Source organism: Callospermophilus lateralis, chromosome 2, assembly GCF_048772815.1.
Source record: "Callospermophilus lateralis isolate mCalLat2 chromosome 2, mCalLat2.hap1, whole genome shotgun sequence".
Lineage (NCBI taxonomy): Eukaryota > Metazoa > Chordata > Mammalia > Rodentia > Sciuridae > Callospermophilus > Callospermophilus lateralis.
The window spans coordinates 86,863,410-86,886,585 of NC_135306.1; the positions used below are offsets into that span (position 1 = coordinate 86,863,410).

The 23,176-nt window shown below is 35.4% G+C and overlaps 1 protein-coding gene across 1 annotated transcript in view; it reads right to left on the bottom strand.

Moving 5' to 3' along the window:
• The window catches only part of LOC143640284 (uncharacterized), a 56,736-nt gene that overhangs the window by 21,948 nt on the left and 11,612 nt on the right, over positions 1-23,176 (bottom strand). Inside the window, 2 exon segments of the mRNA XM_077108135.1 lie at positions 16,437-17,541; positions 23,018-23,144. Coding sequence (XP_076964250.1) covers positions 16,437-17,541; positions 23,018-23,144 — 1,232 coding nt within the window.

The window sequence follows — 23,176 nt, forward strand, 5'->3', positions numbered from 1 at the left end:
GAAGACTGAGAACATCAAGCCACATGCCCAGGATTCCACTGATGAGCAGTACACAGTTGTCTTGCCCAGGATGAGGAGAAGATTATGTGCCTGAGAAGAGGGAAAGAGCCAAGGACCCCCTGGGGCCAGAACCCCTTCTTCCCCCATGAGGAAAATAATTAATTATTCTTGCTCTTAGTTTTCTTAACCAAAATGAGAAATTTTCCTAATCTTCCAGTGTCACTAAATATAGGTTCCTGGATAGAGCTCAGATTTGTCTTGAGAGGAGGAAAAGAGAATAACCAACCCAGTGGTTCCAATAACCAACAAGCTAGACCATGGGCTCCTTGAAGGCAAAACACTGGGTTTTTACCCAATAATTAACAATTCAACAGCACCCGACACCAAATTAAAGGGGGCTGGAGTATTAGATGGTTGGGTGTGGGGGTCTGTGGGTGGTCAGCTGGAGGAGTTTGCCTCTGGGATGCATTCTTTGCATCTGGGAGGTTTTTCAACACCAATGAGATAAACAAAGTGGTGAGAACACTGGCAAAACCTTCTGCAATATTCTAGCCAGGAAAATTCATAAGCACTTTAAAAGCATCTTAATGTTTACCCTGAGTCAAATGTGCCTCAATCCGAATGAAACCATTTGAAAAGAGTTGTCAACATAAAAAGTTTCTGAAATCTGCTGGTTTGTAGATCACTGCAAATCCATATGAGTCCATGGCTAAATATATAAGTAAAAATAGAAATTTAATAATGAGCATCCTCTTAAGACTTCCATCCTGGAAACACTGCCCTGTTTGTTTTGATAACTAAATGATCATTTAATCATTCCTCTAGCAACACTTGGGATTCATAAAGAACTGTGAAACACATCTGGTTGGAATAGAAATGCTTGGATATCAAGAAGAAAGTTACTCTGAACCTCAAAATAAAAGATTCATAAATCACCAGAATGCAGGAATGCCCACAAAATATTTGAAATTAAAAACAAGGGACTGGGGTTTTGGCTCAGTGACAGAGCACCTGCCTAGCACCTGTGAGGCACTGGGTTCAATCCTCAGTACCACATTCAATAGAAATATATAAAATAAAGGTATACTGTCCAACAAAAAAACTATTTTTGAGAAATAAATATCAGATTTACAAAAAAAGCAAATCCCTGCAATGCAGCATTTCTCCTAGACCAGCCTCCTGGACCCCTAAATACTAGCATGATGTGAGCAAGCTTAGAAAAATGGGTGAGAAATTACAGAAGTCTGATCTGGCCCCATCTCTAGTCAGCCCTATTTAAATGTCCCTCTCCAAATAGTAACACCTCAGACCACGTATTTGCTGTCTCTCTCTTTAGGGCTTTCTCACATTTTTTTCTTTCTTTCTTCTTGTGGTGCTGGGGATTGAACCTGGGACCTTGTGCATGCAAGGAAAGCACGCTCCCTACTTCACTGAATTCCTGGCTTTTCACGTTCTTCCCTGAATGTGTATCTGCTTTTCTAAATAGGTGTATCCATGCGCCTGACAAGTGAAGTTCTTATCTGCCTTGAAAATGAAGGAACCTGGTTTTTATTAGCTGATGTCCCTCTCTCTCCCTGGAATCCCTTCTAATCATATAACCTCTCACAGCCAGAGTCAGACTTGAGCTTTGGAATTGTGTGGGGTTTTTACTGTTTAAGTTCTGATATCACATACATCACTGGATGGAGATAACCAACAGCTATGCATTTTATTTCCTAAGCAAAGGACAAGTTTTAGTAGCACATGTCTGTAAGGCCAGGTATTTGGGAGGCTGCTTCAGGAGGATCTCAAGTCTGAGGCCACAGTTGGCCTGTTTGCAAGACCCCAACTCAAAATAAAATATTCAAAGTTCTGATATTGGGTGAGTCTTCGTGAACAATGAAGGGTCAGAGTTCCTGTTTCCACAGTCTCCCCTTAGGATGCTGTGTGTAGGTGTATGACTGTTACCTTCCAACAGGACTGAGAGTGGTTGCTGGTGTCCACATGTGTTAATAAATAGATCAAATGAAGTGAGTAAATAACTAAAGAAATAAAAGATCTGACAATAAAAGAATCTGTAGCTTGTTGTGATCCCAGGAATATGGAGGTTTTGTTGTGTTTCTTGGCTCTTGTGTTCTTGCAAAAGAGGATTTTAGATAATACATATAATGTAATCAAAGTAGTGCCAAACTTATTATCCCAGAAATCACTATCAAGAAGGGGTAAGGAAAACAGTGAGGCTTCTCTGACAGCTTTAGGCCTCACACCCTCTTTGCTCCTCAAGTTTATGGGAGATGCTGTGGGTGATTCCAGAATTCTGCCCATGGACGAATTCCTACTCTTAACTGGCAGTAGAATGACAACATATTTGTAGGTTCCTACTCCACATGGTCTTGTCCAGAGACACCAAAGCAAAACCCGAGTGTGTGTGTGTGTGTGTGTGTGTGTGTGTGTGTGAATTTTACTATAATAAAAATTTTATTATAGCAGCTATTATGAAGACAAACAACAACAATTGTTGGCGAGTATGTGGGGGAAATGGTACACTCATACACTGCTGGTGGAAGTGCAAATTGGTGCAGCCAGAATGGAAAGCAGTATGAAGATTCCTTGGAAATCTGAGAATGGAACCACCATTTTACCCAGATATCCTGTGGAGCCAACCTAGATGCCCTTCATTGGATGAATAGATAGAAAAATTTGTTATATATACACAATAAAATTTTATTCAGCAATAACAGAAAAAAATCATGTGTGTGGGGGAGATTATGGTCTTGTTTTCTTGGTTTCTGACTTGTAGGGAATAGAGTTTTTTGAGATTCCCACCAGTATCTTTGCCTTTGTCAAAGGGGCACTGCAAATTACTTCTGTTTCTTGCTGTCTAACTTCTGTGGTTTTCCAATATGAGGTGTGAGGTAGAAGTGGATTTTAAGTGGATATTTTTCATGTAGGAGTTTACTAATTACTATTAGAAGCAACAGATGAGTTCAGAACAGTAATAAAATTTAATATCATCAATTATTTATATGCATAAGAAAATAAGTAGCAAACATAAAATTAAAGACAGTTCTAATGACAATAATATCAAAAGGAAAATACTTGGGAATTTTTAAGTAAATGTGAACACTTGAACATTTAGCATGGCTTGTTTTTAGAAAATATACCATTATCCCTAAACCACCTTCTTTTTTGTGGGGACCTTAAATCATAGAAAATATGATAGAAATTAAAAACTTTCCCCTGTGATCCTGAGGACAGGACTTAGTTATGGACTACCAGTAAGCTCTATCATCATCCCATTTTTATTTTTCTTTGAGATATGGTCTTGCCAAGTTAGTGATGCTAGACTCAAAGTTGTGACCCTCAAGGCTCGGCTTCCAGGGCAGATCGGGTTACATGCATGAGCCATCACAACCCTGGTAGGGATTTGTCTTTTTTTTTTTCTTTAGTTTTAGTGGACAGAGTACCTTTATTTATATATTTATTTTTATGTGGTGCTGAAGATTGAACTCCATGCCTCACATGTGCTAGGCAGGTGCTCTAACCCTGAGCCCCAGCCCCAGGGATTAAATTCTTGACTTTCATATTACAGGTTGGCTCAGAATAATATCTAGGTTTGCAAAGTTGTGTAATGTCCCCATTTTGTGAGTAGAAGGTAGAGGCCACAATGATAGAAATGTCTATCTTTATCCTTGGAAGTGGAACATCAAATGTGGATTCACCTGCAACTTAGTATTTGAGGATTGCCCAGATCTTTTTTTTTTTTTTAAGAGAGAGTGAGAGAGGTGAGAGAGAGATAGAGAATTTTAATTTTATTTTTTAGTTATCGGCGGATACAACATCTTTGTTTTGTATGTGGTGCTGAGGATCGAACCCGGGCCACACGCATGCCAGGCGAGCACGCTACCGCTTGAGCCACATACTCAGCCCCCCAGATCTTAAAAATATTAGCAAAAGAGACATGAGGTCAAGCCTCTGAGGAAGGGGGATTAGGTATTTCAAATTGTGAGGCATCAGACTGGGAAAAATAATGCTAAGCTAGCTGGGTATGGAGAATAGGGTCCCTCACATTTAACTGTAGGATGCCAGAAGATATATAAGAAAAGAAACCAATTACTGGGTACATTTCAAAAAGATGATCATGGGTAGGACTTGGTCAGAAGTCATAATTATCACACCCCACCCACACACCCACACACATTACTTCCCTTTTACCTGTTCCCCCACTTCAGCAGTCAAGTTAACATCCACTCCTCAAGGTGAATACTTGCATGAAGAGAAAGGACTGAGCCAAAGTACCTTGGGGATCACAATGGAAAGATCTTTGGCTAGCGTATGGCAGAAACTAGCAAAGGAATGGAAGAGTTCAGGAACATCTCTGTCTCTTTTCTCTCACAAACAAATAACTAGAGATTTCAATTATAAATTCATGGATGAAGTGAACTTGGGAGTATTGGGCCAAATATTTGGAACACTGAAAATATAAATGTTCAGCAGCCTAATGTCTTATTTCTTTTTTGTCTTTGTTTTTTGTTTTTAATGCTGTGGATTGAGCCCAGTGGCACTCAACCTCTCAGCAACATTCCTGATCTTTTTTTTGTAATGTAGTTAGAGACAGGGTTTTACTGAATTGCTTAATCCTTTCCTAAGTTGTTGGGGGTGGCTTTGTCTCAGCCTCCAGAGACACTGGGATTACAGTCATGCACCACCACACCTTGATAATGTTTTATTTCATTATTTGTACAAGAGCAGTTTTTCATGAAATATAACCTACTGAATGCTCTCAAAATATTGCACTTTGTGAAAGATTCAAAGAGATATCTTATTAACTTTATATTAACAAACTTAAAGAATATGATTTTTCTTATGCCTTGGCTTCTTTTCACTAGATAAAATCAGCTTAGGACATAGTTTTCTAGTTTCTTTATTCTTTTTTTTTTTTTTTGGATGGGGGGCATACTAGAGATAGGTCCCAGTATCACTCAACCACAAAGCCACTGACTCAGTCATGTTTATTTATTTATTTATTTATTTATTTATTTATTTATTTATTTATTTTAGAAATAGGGTCTCACTGAGTTGTATAGGTCCCTATTAATTTTCTGAGGCTGTCTTTGAAATCGTGAATTTCCTGCCTCAGCCTCGCAAGTCATTGTGATTGCAGGTATGTGCCCCCGCTCCCAGTTCCTTCATTCTTTTGTAGTTGTTGCTTTCTTTTGTTACATAAATTCAAGTTGAATAACAGTATGTTTAACAATACAGATATAGAGAAAAGCCAGTGATGTAGGAAAGCAATTGAACATATCCACCAGAAAGTATATTATATATTCACCATGGTGTATTACTCAGCCATCAATACAAACTCCTCTAATGGTCAGCAAAATAGATGAAATTGAATGATGTCATGCTAAGTGAATAAATACACTATAGTGTCACATCTCATATGTTAACTAATATAATATCATGTGCAAGTATAATAGTGATTAGTATGGCTGAGGAGTGTGTGGGTGCATCAAGGGCAGAAGAGGGTGTTTGGAAATTATAAATACATTATGTGCATACATATAAACATCACACTGAATCCCATAAGTATGTGCAATTGCTATGTGATGATAAAACCCATCATCTCTCATAATTATCAAATTCTACACTAAGAACACAATCCTGCTGTATCCTGTAATTTCCAGTATATGATGCAATATTATTGATGATGCTCCCTGATAACAACCAGGCTCTTCCTACACATCCATTCTATTTTCTTCCAGGCTCTGAACATAGAGAATACAATGCATTTCTGCATCTGGAACATCTCACTTAGCCTAAAGTCCTCCAGCTTGTCTGTGTTATTGGAGAATATTCTTTTGTTTCTGGGGTTTCGACCCCAGGTTGCCTTACCAGTGACAGAGATCCACCATCATTTTCTTTTTCAGTTTTAAGACATAATGTTGCCAAACTACTAAGGCTGGCCTTCAAATTTTGGCAACACTGCCATATACATCATCCTTATTTTAAAGTTGAGTTATAAGTGAGATGTGGAGGCACATTTTTTTTTTGTCATGCTAGGGACTCGATAGGGTGCGGGAGGAGAATCAGTATCTTTGAGCTAGCTTCGCATCTTGGTGACATCCACTACACCTTAAAATGCCTTGTCTCAAAATAATTGTAAAAAAACTGAAAAGGCTATATATGTATATTGATACATTTATGTGTAAACACAATGATAAATCTCTTTCTCTGTTATCTGTAATATACCATAGGTTCTTCTTCCTGACTTACTCTTTGGAAATTGAGGTTGTGCATAGTATGGTGGTTAATTTGGGAGGGTAGATACTCCTAAAGATGGATTTTATTTCCTTCAATTGTTGAAGTGGTTAATGTCAGCTCTCCATTTGAGTGGATTGAGATACCCAGAGAATTGGTGTGGAAGATCTCTGCAGGTGTCTGTGAGTGTGCTTCCAGAAGGCTGAGTCAGAAAGCATGAGGAATAACTGTAATGAATATATATATATATATATGTTCAATAGGTTTGACTTGGAAAAAAGCAAGTGAAGCAGTCACTTGCTTATGCTCCAAGCTTCTTGAAGTCCCCTTTGGGGACTTGCAACACTGGCTGTACCAGGGTATTTTAAAAAAATTTTATTTGTTTTAATTAGTTATCCATGACAGTGTAATACATTTATATACTTTGATATATCATACATAGATGGGATATAATTTCTCATTTTTCTGGGTATACATATTGTAGAATCATGTGCGTCACACAGTCACATACATACATAAAGTAATGTCTGTTTTATTCTCTTTCTTATCCCCACATCCCCTGCCTTCCCCTCCTTTCACTTTCCTCTACCTAATATAAGTTAATGCTATTCTTTTTTTCTTTTGCATTACAATTCTTGATACACATATATACCACAATTTTTGTATCTTTTTTATGTAATGTATGTTGACACGCAATTCAAGTCTTCATACATGTACTTTGGATGATGTTGTCCATTACATTCTACCATCCTTGCTAATTCCTCTCCCCCTCCCTTTTCCTTCCACCCCTCTGCCCTATCTAGAATTCACCTATTCCTCCTATGCTCCCCCTGTGTACTCCACTATGAATCAGTCCCCTTATGTCAGGGAAATATTCAGTATTTGTTTTTTGTTTTTAGAGGCGGGGCATTGGCTAACTTCACTTATCATTATCTTCTCCAACTCCATACATTTACATGCAAATGCCACGATTTTATTCTTGTATTGCTGAGTAAAATTCCATTGAGTATATATGCCTCATTTTTTTTATTCATTCATCCACTGAAGGGAATCTATGATGGCTCCATAGTTTACCTATTGTGAAATGTGGTGCCATAAATTTTATGTGGCTGTGTCCTTGTAGTATGATGTTTTTAAACCTTTGTGCTTAGATTGAGGAGAGTGATAGGTGGGTCAAATGGAGGTTCCATTCCCATATTTCAAAGAAATTTCCATACTACTTTCCAAATTGCCTGCACCAATTTGCAGTCCCACCAGCAGTGTATGAGTGTACCTTTTCCCCACATCCTCACCAACACTTATTGTTGTTTGTCTTTATAATAGCTGCCATTCTGACTAGAGTGAGATGATATCTTAGAGGAGTTTTGATTTGCATTTCTCTGATTCCTAGAGATGATGAGCATTTTTCCATATATTTATTGATTGTATACCCTCTCCTGAGAAGTATCTGTTCAGGTCCTTGGCCCACTTGTTGATCAGGTTATTTGTTTTTTCATCTACCAGGATCATTTAAGTCCTCTGTCCTGGACCACAGCTGCTTCATTTGCTTCCTCATATTGTGAAGCTTCCAGCTTCTTGGACTGAGTGGTTACCAGTTTCCCAGTGTTGCCATCCTGTAGGCAAACATTTGGTGATTATTACTCCCATGATTATGTGAGTAAATATAATAAGCTCCCTTCTGTATACACATGTGCATTTTTTATGTATTCTATTTTTCTGAAGAATCCTAAAAATAAAGATATATTCTCAATGTCTGGGTCATGGCATCTCTAGTTCTATTTTTTTGAAAAACCCCCTTATAGGTTTTTAAAATTTCTATTCAAATTTATATTCCTGGCAAGGATGTCCAAGCGTTTCCTTTTCTGCATATCCTCTGCAGTATCTGTTACCTACAAATATTTTGAGGAATGAGTCCACAAGCGTGTGGTTATATCTCATTGTGATATAAACAGAAATCATAAAAATTACAGAAAAAAATGATAATTTTTTTGACATTAGTGTTGGCAATGGTTTTAGATAGAACATGCTGAGACTGTGCAAGGAAAACAGCTGAAACTATATAAAGGTAAAAATGCTTCTTTCAGCCAAGGAATCAATCAATAAAGTGTAAAAGTACACTGTGGGTTAAAGAAAATTCTTCCTAGCCCCGTGTCTGATAAAAGCTCAACATCCAAAATATATGAAACTTACACAACTCACCATAATTAAATAAAAACCCTTTATAATCTAATTTAAATATGGTAAAATGCTTAGATTCTGCCCTAAAAATAAGTGTGTAAAGACATATGAAAGTTACTCAAGATCACGTATCAGGCTACATAAAATGATAATTTAGCTTTTCTGCTTCATTTGTCTCAGAGGATTATGGGTGCACACTCTCCATCCTGCACAGGCCATCCTGAGATCAATTCTGAAAATGCCAGGTTCTCATTTTCCCACATTATGCTTCCTCACAATTCCATCTTAATTGCCAAGAAAGTCTCAAGCCTGGAAAACAACAAAATATAGATAAATTGCTAGATAATCATCAACTTTGAATATTACTCTAGAAATCAATGGAATAAATTAGTAGACCCAGATGTAAAAAAAATATAAATAGACCTACAAATCAACATTTAATTTTACAGCTGCTCATAAAAATATTTGCAGTTAATTTGATATGGGAGCACATGCCACTAGTATTGACTACCTTGAGGCCACATCACGAGGAAGATTTAGGCTAAGAAATTTGAGGCCAACCTGACAACCAGCTCTACAAATTGACCCACTGAAAAAACCAAACAGTAATCACATTTTTAAGAAGGTGCCTTCACAGGTGATTTCCATGAAACATGTAATAAGGAATCAGTAACAATAATTCATGATCACGTTTAAATGTAGAAGAAGAAAACTGACTAATTCTGTAAGGCCAGAATTACCAGATAACACATCATAAGAATAGACATTGCAGACCATCTTCCTACATATGTTGACCCAGATATTCAAAACCCCTAGAAAACTGAAAACAACAACAAAAAGAATTATTGGACTTCATGACCAAGAGGGACATTGTCATATGGTAAGTTTCCAAAAATAATTTTGATAGAGAAAATATTTTGGCAAATCACTTACCAAATTACTGTAGAACCTATGGCCAATTACGACCAGAGGAAAATTCTCTTTCAATCCACTTAAGCAGCTATGAACTGTTTTCATAGCTGCTTATCAATTTATTTTTAAGAAAAAAATGTATGCTTTTCTAACTTCTAAATATTGTTTGAGAATATTAAATGGGATTTTATACATCAAAAATCAAATAGCATATGCAGATGATACTATTATTTCTATAATGTTTCTAAGCAATTTCCATGAACTAATGAAACATAAGAATTAATTCAATAATATCATGGGTTAAATGGTCAACATTAAATCATTTAAATTATATACAGTAGCAATGAGAAGTGTTAAAATCGAGGCACAATACATTCACAAATATAGGGAAAATAATCTAAATGAAAGTATTAACAAGAGAATTGTTTACTGCAAAGTAAAAAGAAAAAGATGAAAGTAAAATACAAAAAAAGATGATGAAAACAAAATAGGAAAACTGTTAATATTCAATGATTAAAAGTTTGATTTTGTGTACTAAGGGTTAATGGGCTTCCTCCAGACTAGCACGTGGGGTGGGGCCAGCCTTCCTCCTCCAGTGTAGCCTGGCACCGTGCCGGGCTTCCTCCTTCTATCTGATAAGTATTCTATATCTGTTAGTTAAGTAATTAATTGTGTTATTGAGCTCTATAGTTTCTTTATTCAACTTTTGTTTGGAAGATCTATCCAGTGGTGAGAGAGGTGTGTTAAAGTCACCCCAGATCACTTTGTGGTGAATTTGACTCTTGAACTTGACAAGAGTTTGTTTGAACATAGGTGCCCCATTGTTTGGGGCATATATATTAATGATTGTTATGTCTTCTTGGTGTATGGTCCCCTTGAGCAGTATGAGATTTTCTTCTTTATCTATTTTGATTAATTTTGGCTTGAAGTCTACTTTATTTGCTATAAGTATGGAGACCCCTGCTTGCTTTCAAGATTTAAGTGAGTGGTATGTTTTTTCCCAATCTTTCACCTTCAGTCTTTCTTTTCCTGAGTCTCCTGGAGGCGGAGTATTGTTGGATTTTTTTTAAATCCAGGCTACTAGCCTATGTCTTTTGATTGGTGTGTTTAAGCCATTAACATTTAAGGCTATTATTGAGTCATTATTTGTATTTCCAGCCAACTTTGTTTATTTTTGCTACTTGACTTGAAGTGTTAATTATTGTTTAATTTTTAATTTGTATCTACATATAGGATCCAGCTTTTTAATTGAACATGTGTAGTGATCAAATCAGTGCAATTTCTACCTTCTAAAATATCATTTTGTTGTTTGAAACCTGAGAAGTCTTCTTAGAATGTCCAGAGTCCAATAATTACTTATACAATTGAAACTATGGGCTATAAAACCTAAGAGTTACTTTTCCCTCTTAACTGCTTTTTGGCACTCCTTGCCAACTGTGTCTTAAATCAGATATAAAAAGCTTTTCTCGTTTGTGATTCTTTGTGATCAACTTTTTCAGCTTCAACATATGAGTGCAAACATACAGGATTTGTGAAATATGAAAAATCACTAGAAAAAGACAGTCTCCCATGGTATATCCAGAAAAAAATAATATAAATTTAAAAATTGTAAACTAGAATCCCAGTGCCTTGAGAGGCTAAGAAAGGAGGATGGTGAGTTCAAATCCAGCAACAGAAAGGCCCTGAGCAACTTGGTGAGATGCTGTCTCTAAATAAAATACAAAATAGGAGTGGGGATGTGGCTCAATGGCTGAGTGCCCATGAGTTTAGTCCCTGGTACCCCCCCAAAATATATTAGGGTTCACATTTAATCACTAGGCTTTAGTTATTTTTTGTTGAGATCTATACATAAATGGCATATGCCAATTCTTATGAATTTATTTTATGTAAGTCAAATATTATATAAATATTTTTATAGTATAAGCTTAAAATGATATATATTAGCATGTAAAAAATAACTTAAAAATTGTTTTAGGTGAGGCTGAATGCCTGCAATCCCATTGGCTCAGGAGTCAGAGGATTGCAAGGCCAAAGTTCAGTAACTTAGCAAGATTTTCTTCCAATATAAAAAATGGCAGGTGATATAGTTTAATGACTAAGTGCCCTGGGTTTAATCTGTGGAACAAAGGAAAGGAGGAAGATTTTAAAATTGCCTTGCATCAACAACAAAAACAAATGTGAAATTTACAACCAAAAACTGCATTCAATCACTTTTCTGTGACACACAGAATCTGCTTTAATTCATTTTAAACATTTGAATCTTACATAATCCAAGTTTTCTAGGACTCAATGAATGACATGTTTTAATCACATGGGTCTCAAGGCCATTGGATGAATTTAAGGTCAGTGTAGCTGAGGAATCTGCAGTCATACAAACTGGAGTGTGCAGGTGCCATGAATTTGCAGTAATAGTCAAGAAATCATGGATGGGTTGTTCAGTGCCTTGAAACTGTTGCAAATGGTTTTCTGATGGTAAATTTCTATATCAGTATTGGGAAAAACTTAGACCCTTTCCTGATAGTATGCTTTAAAGAAAGGGACACAATTTCATGCAAAAATGAGGAGAACTAATCTTCATACAGGTAGTGCCAGAAAAAAGCACAGTCTGGTCATTCTCCTAGGTTATGAACTACAATCATCACTAAATGATGTGAATCAAGTATATATTATTAAAATTGTGTAAATATATCATGATAGTGTTGTGAAGAAATATCTATAGTAATGTCCATGCTAAGGTACTACTGATGTTAAGAAGCATCCTGGGGAATGGGAATGATTCATAGATGACTGAAATCATAAGCTATGTACCTTCCAATCTGTGCACAATATGCCTGGCACAACATAGTCCAGGAGATCATGAGACATAACACAAGCTCTCTGACATCAAGGAGGTAATCTGAGAAACACCCCTCAAACAAGGGTCTATGGAGTGATGCTTCCAGCTTGGTCCAGGGATGCCCTATCATACTGGGCACTCATGTCCTTGATGCACTGGAGAAATTAAGCTGCCCCCTAGAGTGGGCATTCTGTTTGAAAGATATGTAAATCACAGGGAATCAAACACAGATTTCTGAAATAGGTTACATTTGAAAAATTCACAAATGGTAAGAGGAAGGAAGGAAAGGCCAAGTGAGGAGATTCTCATCTCACACATGAAAAAGAAATTTTTAAAAAATCAGAATTTATTTTGTTAGAGTTGATAGTAAAGAATCCCTTTGGTATCTGTATCCAGGAAGGAGTCATGATAGATACGGTGATGTCACTAAAGAAAGGCGTGGGTGTATGATACATGCACCATCATCTAGTGAGGACTGCTAAGGAAGTGGACACAAGCTAGTGTTCAGGACAAAAGTAGAGAGAATTACAGGAGAAGGACACTCCACTGTAACTTAGGGTTATTTGGACCCTCTGGGTGGGCACATTCCATGGTGAAAGTCAGAGGAAGAAGCATCTCTTCTACCATATGCAGTGTGAGCACCATCCTGCTAATAGCGGTGAGGAAATAGGATTTGTCACCCCTAACAACACATGTGCAGACTTACAGCTTGGGGTTGTCCTCATCTCACAATTCAGCTTCACCACTACTGCCAACCCTCCCCATGTCCTCTTGGTATTCACTAACAGACAAAAGGGAGATGGAAAATTGACCCTGGTCATGCTTCAAGCAAGTGGGCTTGGGACTGATGTCAGCCTCGGCAGAAACCTCTTACTCGTGGCTCTTTGTGTGCTGGGAATCTATGAAGAGCACTAGGGAGAAATAATTGAGACTTCAGAGAGAGCGACACCATCACGCAGACCCTCTGCTGCAAAACACACCTTCCAGTAACACGACGAGCAAACCCTGAGCAATACTTGAATGAATGAATGGCAGCTCTTTGTGAGAAGTAGATATGAGAACCATGGGTTGATTGTGTAAATTGTCAGGGTTTGAAAATACACCTCAGGGTTCAAACTTACAACTATGATATTTATATTACTATTATTTTAAATTTCTTCTGAGAAAAGCAACTAGAAGAGAAATTGTTCTTTAAAGTCAAGAAAGAAGAAGCCCCAGAGGTGCTTCTCTGTGGGCACAAGTGCATGGAGTACTGCATACAGGGCATAGGTTAAGGGTGTTTGCATGGCAGTCCACTCCCCATGCTAGGCATGTGAGTGGCAAACTGCTTACCCCATCAGCACAGCTCTGGGCATGAGGCATTGTGTTGCAGTCCCACTCTTTGAATGTTCACTGAAAGGACAGTTAGCAGTCATTGCATTGGTGGCTGTCTATATTTTGCTTAGGCACTGCCTGAGTACATATACATGGAAACTGCACAATAAAATCAGGCCTGCTTCATGATTGGTCTCTGGAGGTCTTGATTAGAGACTCCACAGCCAGACTCTCCTCTACTCTGTTAAAAACTCTTCAATGAATGGTAATGTCATTGAGGTTAAATAAAAGTATAAAAGACTACCTTTAGCCTATACAAAACAACAATGGTAAATAGAGTTGCCCAAGTCAGTCTGCGAAACTATCAATTATCACAAAATTTTTGGTTTACAACACTTTTCTATTTGTTTTACAAAGCAGCACAAGAACAATACTTACAAGTTGAGCAGAGAGGAAATATTACATAGCAGTGTTATGAATACTATGAATAGTGCTGTGCACACTCAAAGAAAGCACTCTCAATTTCCTCCCCCATGCAATAAAAAATTATGCAGTTGAAAGATACACTACTTACTGATTAGATAACACATACATGTGACATTCAGTATGTGGGAGCTGCTCAACTTAGCAGGTCAGATCCAATAGATAAGGAAGACACTCTCTTCACACCAGACAGTGTTTCCTTGAGTAATACTATAAAAGCAAGAGAGAAAGCAAAAGTGAAAGACACAGGCAACTGTATTGCCAGACTAGGAAAACACCAACACTGAACCTATGTACTAGGGAGTCCCAAAGATCTTTTCAGGGTCCTGACTGGGAAGTGCTGAGCAGAGCGTCCTCTCCACAGGTGAGAGTCGGAAGTCTTGTTCTAACTTATATTGAAAGTGAGGCCGAATAAAGACAAGTTAGAACAACGAAAACTTCATTCTAACATCTTGCATGACCTGGTGATCCCCTGAAGAAACCAAGTCCTCCCAAGAACAGGTCAGATGCTAGAGGAGGGAGTGATAGCCTTGAGATGACTAAATAAATTGGGATTCCAATGATTGAGCCACCCAGCCAGATGCATTGAGAAATCAGCATTCTTTGGCTGTTTCATAAAAGATTGCAGACATCATTCAATCAAGAAAAGGGAACATCTTTAGTATTTTCCTTAGACCTCTAGGACTGAATCTTCCCTCCTGGCTTTATAAATAGTTTAAACTCTCATATGTAAAATGAAGCCAGTTTTCTGCTTAAAATAATGTGGAGATAAGCATGAAACCTAGATATTTACCCTTTGGAATAAAGAATGGTGTGAATATTATTCTCCTAGAACTTATCATTATATTTCAATATTTATTTTCCCAAATAAAGTAAATAAAATGTTGGTGGGTGGTGTTTTGTTGACCCAAAAGGCTCACATATGAAGAGAATATTGTGTTTTTACTTTTTGAACAGGACTTGTAGATGAGAGTCTAGAGGTTTATTTCAATCAAAATTGTGTTTCTCTCTCTGTGGTGTCATGGGCTCTTGGGGCTATAAGATCTGAGGATGGACATGGTTAGTTTATAATATCTTATAATTACTAGGTTTAAGAGGGTTCTGGGAGACCATGACACATGCTATCTATCGTATAATCCACTAAGAATAACAAACATTATATTATAAATTATTAAGTAGAACCAAAGGGTCTACAACATCAAAATATATAATGAAATAAAAAATTGGGGGCTTAAATGCTCCTACAGTATGTCTTTTTCTTTTTACAGTCATCATTTTAGGTGTTTCTAGTTACTCTTTTTTTACTGGGTATCGAAAACTAAAGAGGTGGTCCCAAATTGTGATGTTTTTGCTACACTAGAGGTGAGTATAGTCACCTCAGTGATGAATGTTATAGGTTATACTGCTACTCTATAAGGTGAAATGTTAAACTCATAATTCAAACTATGGATATCAGGGCATTATTTTAGTATCCCTAGGTCCTTCCTATAACTCTCTTAATTTTCCCATAATTACAAACAAGAGAGTATATAATTTAAATAAATAATATTCTCCAAATAATACTTGATTAAACATATGAAGTAATTAATGAAGATGTTATAGCATTATTTACTCAACAGAATGTTTTACAATTGCATGTGGTTTACTGATTATGTGTCCCTAAGCTTAAGGGGCTCTGAAAATTTTAAATTTTAAATTTCATGTAAATCTTAAGAGACTTCGGCAATAATCTACTCTGAGTATTATTATTTCTCCAGTTGTGAAAAATGAGATTCTTCAGTAATTGTTGATTTATACTAAAATTATATCCTTTTAGGGATGCACAATTTTATACTTGTATTTCCTTATTTTTACAATATCAGCTAAGATGTTAAGAAAATTTTCAGCAAATGTCAAAAGCAATTACTCATTTTCTACATTTAAATTATTTTTTTTCACCTAGGTCCCAAATAGTTCAAGGGATGGGCTATAGATAAGAAACTTACTACAATCTTTATATTTGTCAAGGTGTTTTTGTAAATATTTTGATATTATTTAAGGTACACACTTTGGACAAATGCTACTCCACATTTGCTAAAGATATGAGGTCAGAAATTCAAAAATGTCAGAAATTTGAATACAGTCTTGGACACATTCTTTGGGTTTCTATATGTTAAAAATCCTCCAGTGTTTTAAAAATGTTTGATCAATGGCCAAAAGCTTTGCAAAAATTTTTCTGCATGTCCTCTCACTCATATGAATTCTGAGGTGCTGAGTAGGGTGTGAACAACTGTGGGAGACTATGTCACCAATTTTACATTTATATAATTTCTGTGCTATCTTGTCTCTGGTGTGAAATAGTGTTGAACTACTGTGAAATAAGGGTTGATTCATCTTTAAAGACAGTGATGCAATGTTTTCATTGTAAAACTTCTCTCCAGTATAAAATCTATAATGTTTAGTAAGATGTGATCTTCAATTTTAAAAGCTTTGCCATTCTTCACATTTTTAGGACTTTTCTCCAGTATGGTTTGTCTTGTGTCGAGTAAGTGATAATTGTTGATTAAAATCTTTGCAACATTCTCTACATTTGTAGGGCTTCTCTCCAGTGTGGATTCGCTGGTGCTGAGTAAGTGATGCTTTGTGATGAAAGCTTTTGCCACATTCTTTACAGTTGTAGGGCTTCTCTCCAGTGTGGATTCTCAGGTGCCGAGTAAGTACTATTTTTTGATTAAAACTTTTGCCACATTCTTTACATTTGTAGGGCTTCTCTCCAGTGTGGATTTGCTGGTGCTGAGTAACTGATGATTTTTTAATGAAACTCTTGTCACACAATTTACATTTGTAAGGCTTCTCTTCAGTATGAATCCTGTTGTGGCAATAGAGATGTGAATTTGTATTAAAAATTTTGCCACACCCCTTACATTTGTAGGGCTTCTCTCCAGTATGAATCCTTTTGTGACAATTATGCTGTGAGATGCTATTAAAAGCTTTTCCACACTCTTTACACTTGTAGGGCTTCTCTCCAGTTTGGATTCGCTTGTGCCGAGTAAGTGATGACTGTTGATTAAAACTCTTGCCACACACATTACATTTGTAGGGCTTCTCTCCAGTATGAATTCTGTTGTGGCAATCAACCTGTGAGTTTGTGTTAAAACTTTTGCCATACACTTTACATTTGTAGGGCTTCTCTCCTGTATGAATCCTGTTGTGGCAATCAACCTGTGAGTTTGTGTTAAAACTTTTGCCACACACATTACATTTGTAGGGCTTCTCTCCAGTATGAATCCTGTTCTGGCGATCAAGATGTGATTTTGTATTAAAACTTTTGCCACACACTTTACATTTGTAGGGCTTCTCTCCAGTATGAATTCTCTGGTGATTTTTAAGGCTTGGTTTTTGACTAAAAGATTCACAAAGTTGTTTACATATGTGGGGTATTTCTTCAGTGTGTGTCTACTGGTGACAAATAAGATTGGAGCTTTTATTAGAAATTTTGTCACATTCTTTGCATTTGCATCGCATACCTCCTGTATGAACACTGTGATGTTGAGTAAAGTTCTCAAGTGTGTTGCATTCTTCACATTTGTAGGTCTTCTCTGCAGAATAAATTTTTGGTGTTGAGTAAGAGTTGAAAATTGTTTAAAGCTTTACCACACTTTTTACATTTACAGGTCTTTTCTTCAGTATAAATCCTCTGATGCTTAACAAGTTGTGAACGTTTCACTAAAAGTTTTTCCACATTCTTTAATTATAGGGTTTATTACTGTCATAGTATCTACTGTGTTTAGAAGATGTTGAGCAAGCTGATGCTTTGATATTTTCTTTAAAAGTATAGGGCTCTCATTCTCTATAAATTCTCTTTTATTGAGCAAGCTCTGCACTGTCATTAAGAGCCCTTTCACATACCTTACACTTGCAAGTTTTGTCTTGACTATGAATATTTGGATGAGTAATAGTTTTTGAGCACTGAATCAAGACTTTCCCACATTTTTCACCTTGGTAAATTGTTTTTAGAAAATTACTAGGAGTTTCTCTATATTCATAATTTTTATCACCAATGTAAATATACTGGTAATTACTCAGGGTACAGACATGGCTAATGGTGTTACTTATAGCATTATCTATATAGTGCACTTTCCAGAAATCTATATCAGAATTGTCATTGAGCAATAGTGGGGAAGTAGAAACCTTTCTACAATTCTTAATATTGTCCATTTGTTTTGTTGCAAAAAAAATGGACATTTTGTAAGGAAACTCTCAAAAGAATCACTTTTAGAAATTTGTCTTAAATATTGTCTCTGTGCAATTGTTTGATGGGAAGTTTAACTCAGTGCTACATTTATAGTTGGCTAAGTTAAAAACTTATGCATGGACCAAATATCTTTTCAAACTTTCCACATTTCCTTTCAGAGGAAATATAGTCATCAAAAATGGCTGTGTGTGTGTGTGTGTGTGTGTTTGTGTGTGTGTGTTTGTGTGTGTGTGTGTGTGTGTGTGTGTGTGTGTATATATATATCCTTAATACTAATTAGAATACATTAAATAATTTTTCAGATATTAATTGTTTATGGTGTATTTTGGCTATAAAATTTCTATTGCAAATACAGACTACTAATTGGTTTTGTCTATTACAATACGATTTTTGAAAATTAGTCTCACCTATATTTTCGAATTGTTTCCTTAGTTGTAAATAGTCAAGGACACACTTTCCATATCTTCTCCCTCTCTTTTTTATTTTCTGCTCTGGTAAAATTTCTCAAGGATTATGAGAAGTCATGGCTGAAAAAAATAAAAAATAAATAAAAAACAATCATGTTTACTTACTGTACTTGGCTGAGTATATTTTGCAAACATAGGAAACTACAGCAATTAAGGAACATCAGCAGGGGAGTGGATTCTTTAATCCAAGTGCATCATTACTGAAAAAAATATATATAAATCAAAGAAAAATGTACACAGAAAAATACTTTGAGAAATTTTCAAATCATCTTAGTGTTCACAGTATCCAAGATGAGTACATTACTGTGAAGAGTAATACAGTAGAGGAAAATACATTGTGTTACAGAAAGCCTTTCCTCCTTCACAATATATTTTAAAAATTTACCAACTTTCTTCTGCTTCATTAGAAAATATGAAACATGCAAATATTTGGGGACTGATCAAAAAAGGGGTTCCTCCTTACCACCAAAAAAAAAAAAAAAAAAAACCACGGCTAAGTCAACTGTAAGAAAAGTTATGAATTAATCAAAGGGAATAGTAAATTATCATTTAAATGAAGTTTACTGAACTAAACCAACACACAAAAACAGAATAAAAATTAGTAAAGAACTGTTAATAGTAATAAGCAGAAAATGTGTGTTGAAAGAAATTCTTTAGAAGATGTCTGAAAGTGTCAAGGGTGGTTGTACACAGCAACATAGTAGGTTGAGCCAGAAGGATAAAAGTTTCAAGGCCAGTCAAAGTAAAATGAAGAAAAGAATGAAAAGTGGCAAATAATCCTTAAGTTCTCTTTCTAGCACTAATAAACTCATGTCAGAATATAGGAAAAATAAAACATCCAAGCAACTCAATTATCACCAAGTTGTAAAGACTCAAAGTAGGTGTTCAACTAAGTTTTTAAACTCAGAATATTGAGAGTATCCAAGAGAAAAAGATGGGTCACCTAGAAATGTGTAACTATATAATTGTGAAATCCTTGGTTGAAACTTCACAACACAGAAAGAAATTCAGGGCCATTTTCAAAAAAAAATGAAAGAATAAAATTATTAACCAAGACATAATATTCACAGCTACTATATTTCAAAAGAGAAGGAAAATGATGACTTTTAAGATATAAAAATGCACACACTACTCATCAACACTAGCTGTTCTCCACAAGTATGAAAGTTAATCCTTCATACTAAAATGTAAATGTGCCCAGCATCACAAGTCATATGAAATTTTAAACATGTCTTGGCACAGACAATTGTATTGTATTGTAATGATGGGTCACAAAATATGTAATTTTGCAATAGAATTTGAAAGATAAAGGCATAAAAAACAAAACTGTAAATAGGCATATATATCTGTAACTATAATATAATTTTGAAAGAACACATAAATATATTCAATTTTTTAATAAAGTGAAGTCAAGTTGAAACTCATACAAAGTATGTGAGTCAGATAATTCAGTTTTTAGATTTTTTTTTGTTGCCAAATGCAAGTTTACAAAATTCTGATCAAAACAAACCTTGGCTATCTGAATTAACTCTAAAAATTACAACTGTTGGTAGTCCACAGGATACTCTAAATCTAAGGACACACACATACAGAAAGCAAGAGGATATAAGAAGGACACATACAAAGGTGACTGAACATAATCTGGTCTTTCTAAATTATTGTACACAAACCATCGTTTAAGACTGTAATAGGATATAGAAGACATTTTAAATTTAAAAATAACCTTTGAAAAGATGCAAAATAGAGAAAAGAAACCTTTCCCTAATTTCTGAATTAAGAATAAATACATTCACAACAAACATCCTACTTCCCAAACACACAAAGTAAACATTGAGAGAGTTGAATGAAAACCAAGAATCACTGTCATCTTAGGAGACATCAATCCCCACTTACTGAAAAGGGAAATAAAGTGAAGCAAAATGGTAATTGCAAAGCATAAGACTTTGAAAATATTTTGAAACTACTGTAGACTTATAGAATCCCTGTTCTTAATCACAAATGGGATATTATGCTGAATAGACAAATTTTATGTATTAAAAAAGGTTAATAAATATTTAAGTGATAGTTATTTTGTAACCAACTTGGAATACATATTTGAAGTCAAAAGTGGTAGGGATTTTCAAAAATCACTCAATATGTGTCAGTTTATTGAACACTTGGGCATGCTGTTGTTCAAGAATGGAAAGATAAAAATTAAAAGATGTTTATACTTCTTAAAGTTAACTAGAAGCTCCAGGAAATATTCATCAAACTCGCATTGTTAAAAAGATTTGTTTTTTTTTTTTTTTTGCAGAGAAATCTATCATTTAAATTATATGAATATCCCCCAAAATGCAAATAAGAAGTCTTTTCCCTGCTAAAAAAATGTTCTAAAAGTTACAGCATTCAATTGTAAATGCAGACATGGAGTTAGGTAAATGGAGTTCATAGTGTGGCAATAAGCCCTCACATCAATAGCAAATTAAAAACATTACACATCAGTGCTGTTACAATGTTATTCAACAGAGCCATCACAGGGGATGCAAACCAAATATTCCTTGAAAAGAATGATGAGCCAATTTGAAATATAGAAACAATAACACTTTGAAGTCAAGGAATTTATTCTAATTATATATTTTACAAAATGTGTGTACACAAACTTAGCTGAAATGTCACAGAAAGAATACTGCAGAATTCTAGAACATGACATCTCTAAACTAAAGAAGAAGATTTCTGAAAAAAAGAGAATGGTTTTGTGATGGGGAGACAGAAATCAGCCCTTGTTTCCTAGGCATTTTTTTTTGAGATGCAAACATTTTAGAGATATATTGCATAACAATTTGAATTAATGTTACTGAACTGTATATTTAAAATTTTGGAGGCAGTAAGTTTTATTTTGTAGTTTTGATTATAATAAAAATTACAAAATTTCATAAAAGAGAATTTCAATATTTTCCAAAGCTACATTTAAAATAATGTCTTTATTATTAAGGTCTTCATCCTATAAAAAAGAACAAACTAATCAATATACAAATGACGGCCATGCATGTAATCTCAGCTACTAGGAAGTCCAAGGCAGAAGAATTGCAAATTCAAGACATCCTCAATAACTTAGTGAGAACCTCTCTCCAACTATGAATGAAAAGGAGCTTGGGGTGTAGTTCAGCATGAGAGTATCACAGCCATCAGACCCCATTACATTTACATATAGAAAACTTCAATTTCTAAGTACATGGGAAGAATGAAAAGCCAATCAAGATACAATACAAAAGTCATAGACAAAAGAGGCTTAATATTTATACAAGAAAGCATATATAATATGATTGGCAATACAAACCAGAGTCATGCATATCTTAATTTGTAAAGCAATTAACTGATATGAGGAAACCCAGTCCCTAAGGTTGAACCCTCTGTACACAATAAAAAGAAAAAGGAAAAAAAAACAACCAAATTGTAAATATCCACAGATGTATTATTTTACAAATCCTCTAACTCTAATAAAACTTACACCATCTCTCAAAACAGCAGTCTTTGTCCAGCTTAAGATTCATTCCATGGCAGATAATTTCACAGAAAATCCACTACACATATCAGAAAGAACACTGATAAGAAAATTTTAGTGAAAAAAATGTACAAATAAGATTAGAGAAACTGACTTATGATAATAATGTATTACAATGGGTTGACCTGGAGGTCTTGAGAAATGTGTAAAAATTTCCTGCAAATAATGCAAAAAGGGTTGGAGTTGTAGACTAGTGGTAGAGTGCTTGCCTAGCATGTATGAGGCCCTGGGTTCAATCCTCAGCACCACATATGGATAAATGGGAAACTCATTAACAACTAAAAAATATTTTAAAATGTTATGGAAGACCTGTCAGATAATATTGACACTCACTAGGCAAGGGGAGTGTTTTGTTGTTAATTTGAATGTTCCGATACATTACTGGAGGAAAAGCAGGAGACCAGATAATTTTAAAGCACAAAACACAGGACAGGATTTTCTGTGATAACAAGAGAAAAAAATCAAGGCTTCTCAAAAATCTTTTCTTTTGGGTAACTTCTCAATCAACCTTTTGGAGTTTTGGCTTTCTCCTTTACTTCAACTATGTCCTCTGCTATATGTGGGCAACACTGCATTCCTCTAAGAAAACCATATGTCAAGTGAAGAATTTATATCATGCCAACAAAGGAAAACATTAAGAATGAAAAGAAAGATCATTAACATTTTTTTTTCAGCACCAAGAACTACCCATCTTCTTTATTGAAAGCACAAATGTGAAACTTATTCTTGTGGAGAAGTTCCCAAAATAAATACTTCAAGGGAAAAAAATTAAATAATGATAATTAGGAATTTTGAAGGAAAGTTATGCTCACCCACAAAGAGCAGGTTGCTGCAGGTCTCCAACATCACTTCTCTATATAAATTCTTCTGAGAAGGATCCAGGCATTCCCATTCCTCTTCAGAGAAATCAATGGCCACGTCCCCAAGTGTCAATGGCTCCTGAAATAAAAATTGGTAGATCAATAGCACAT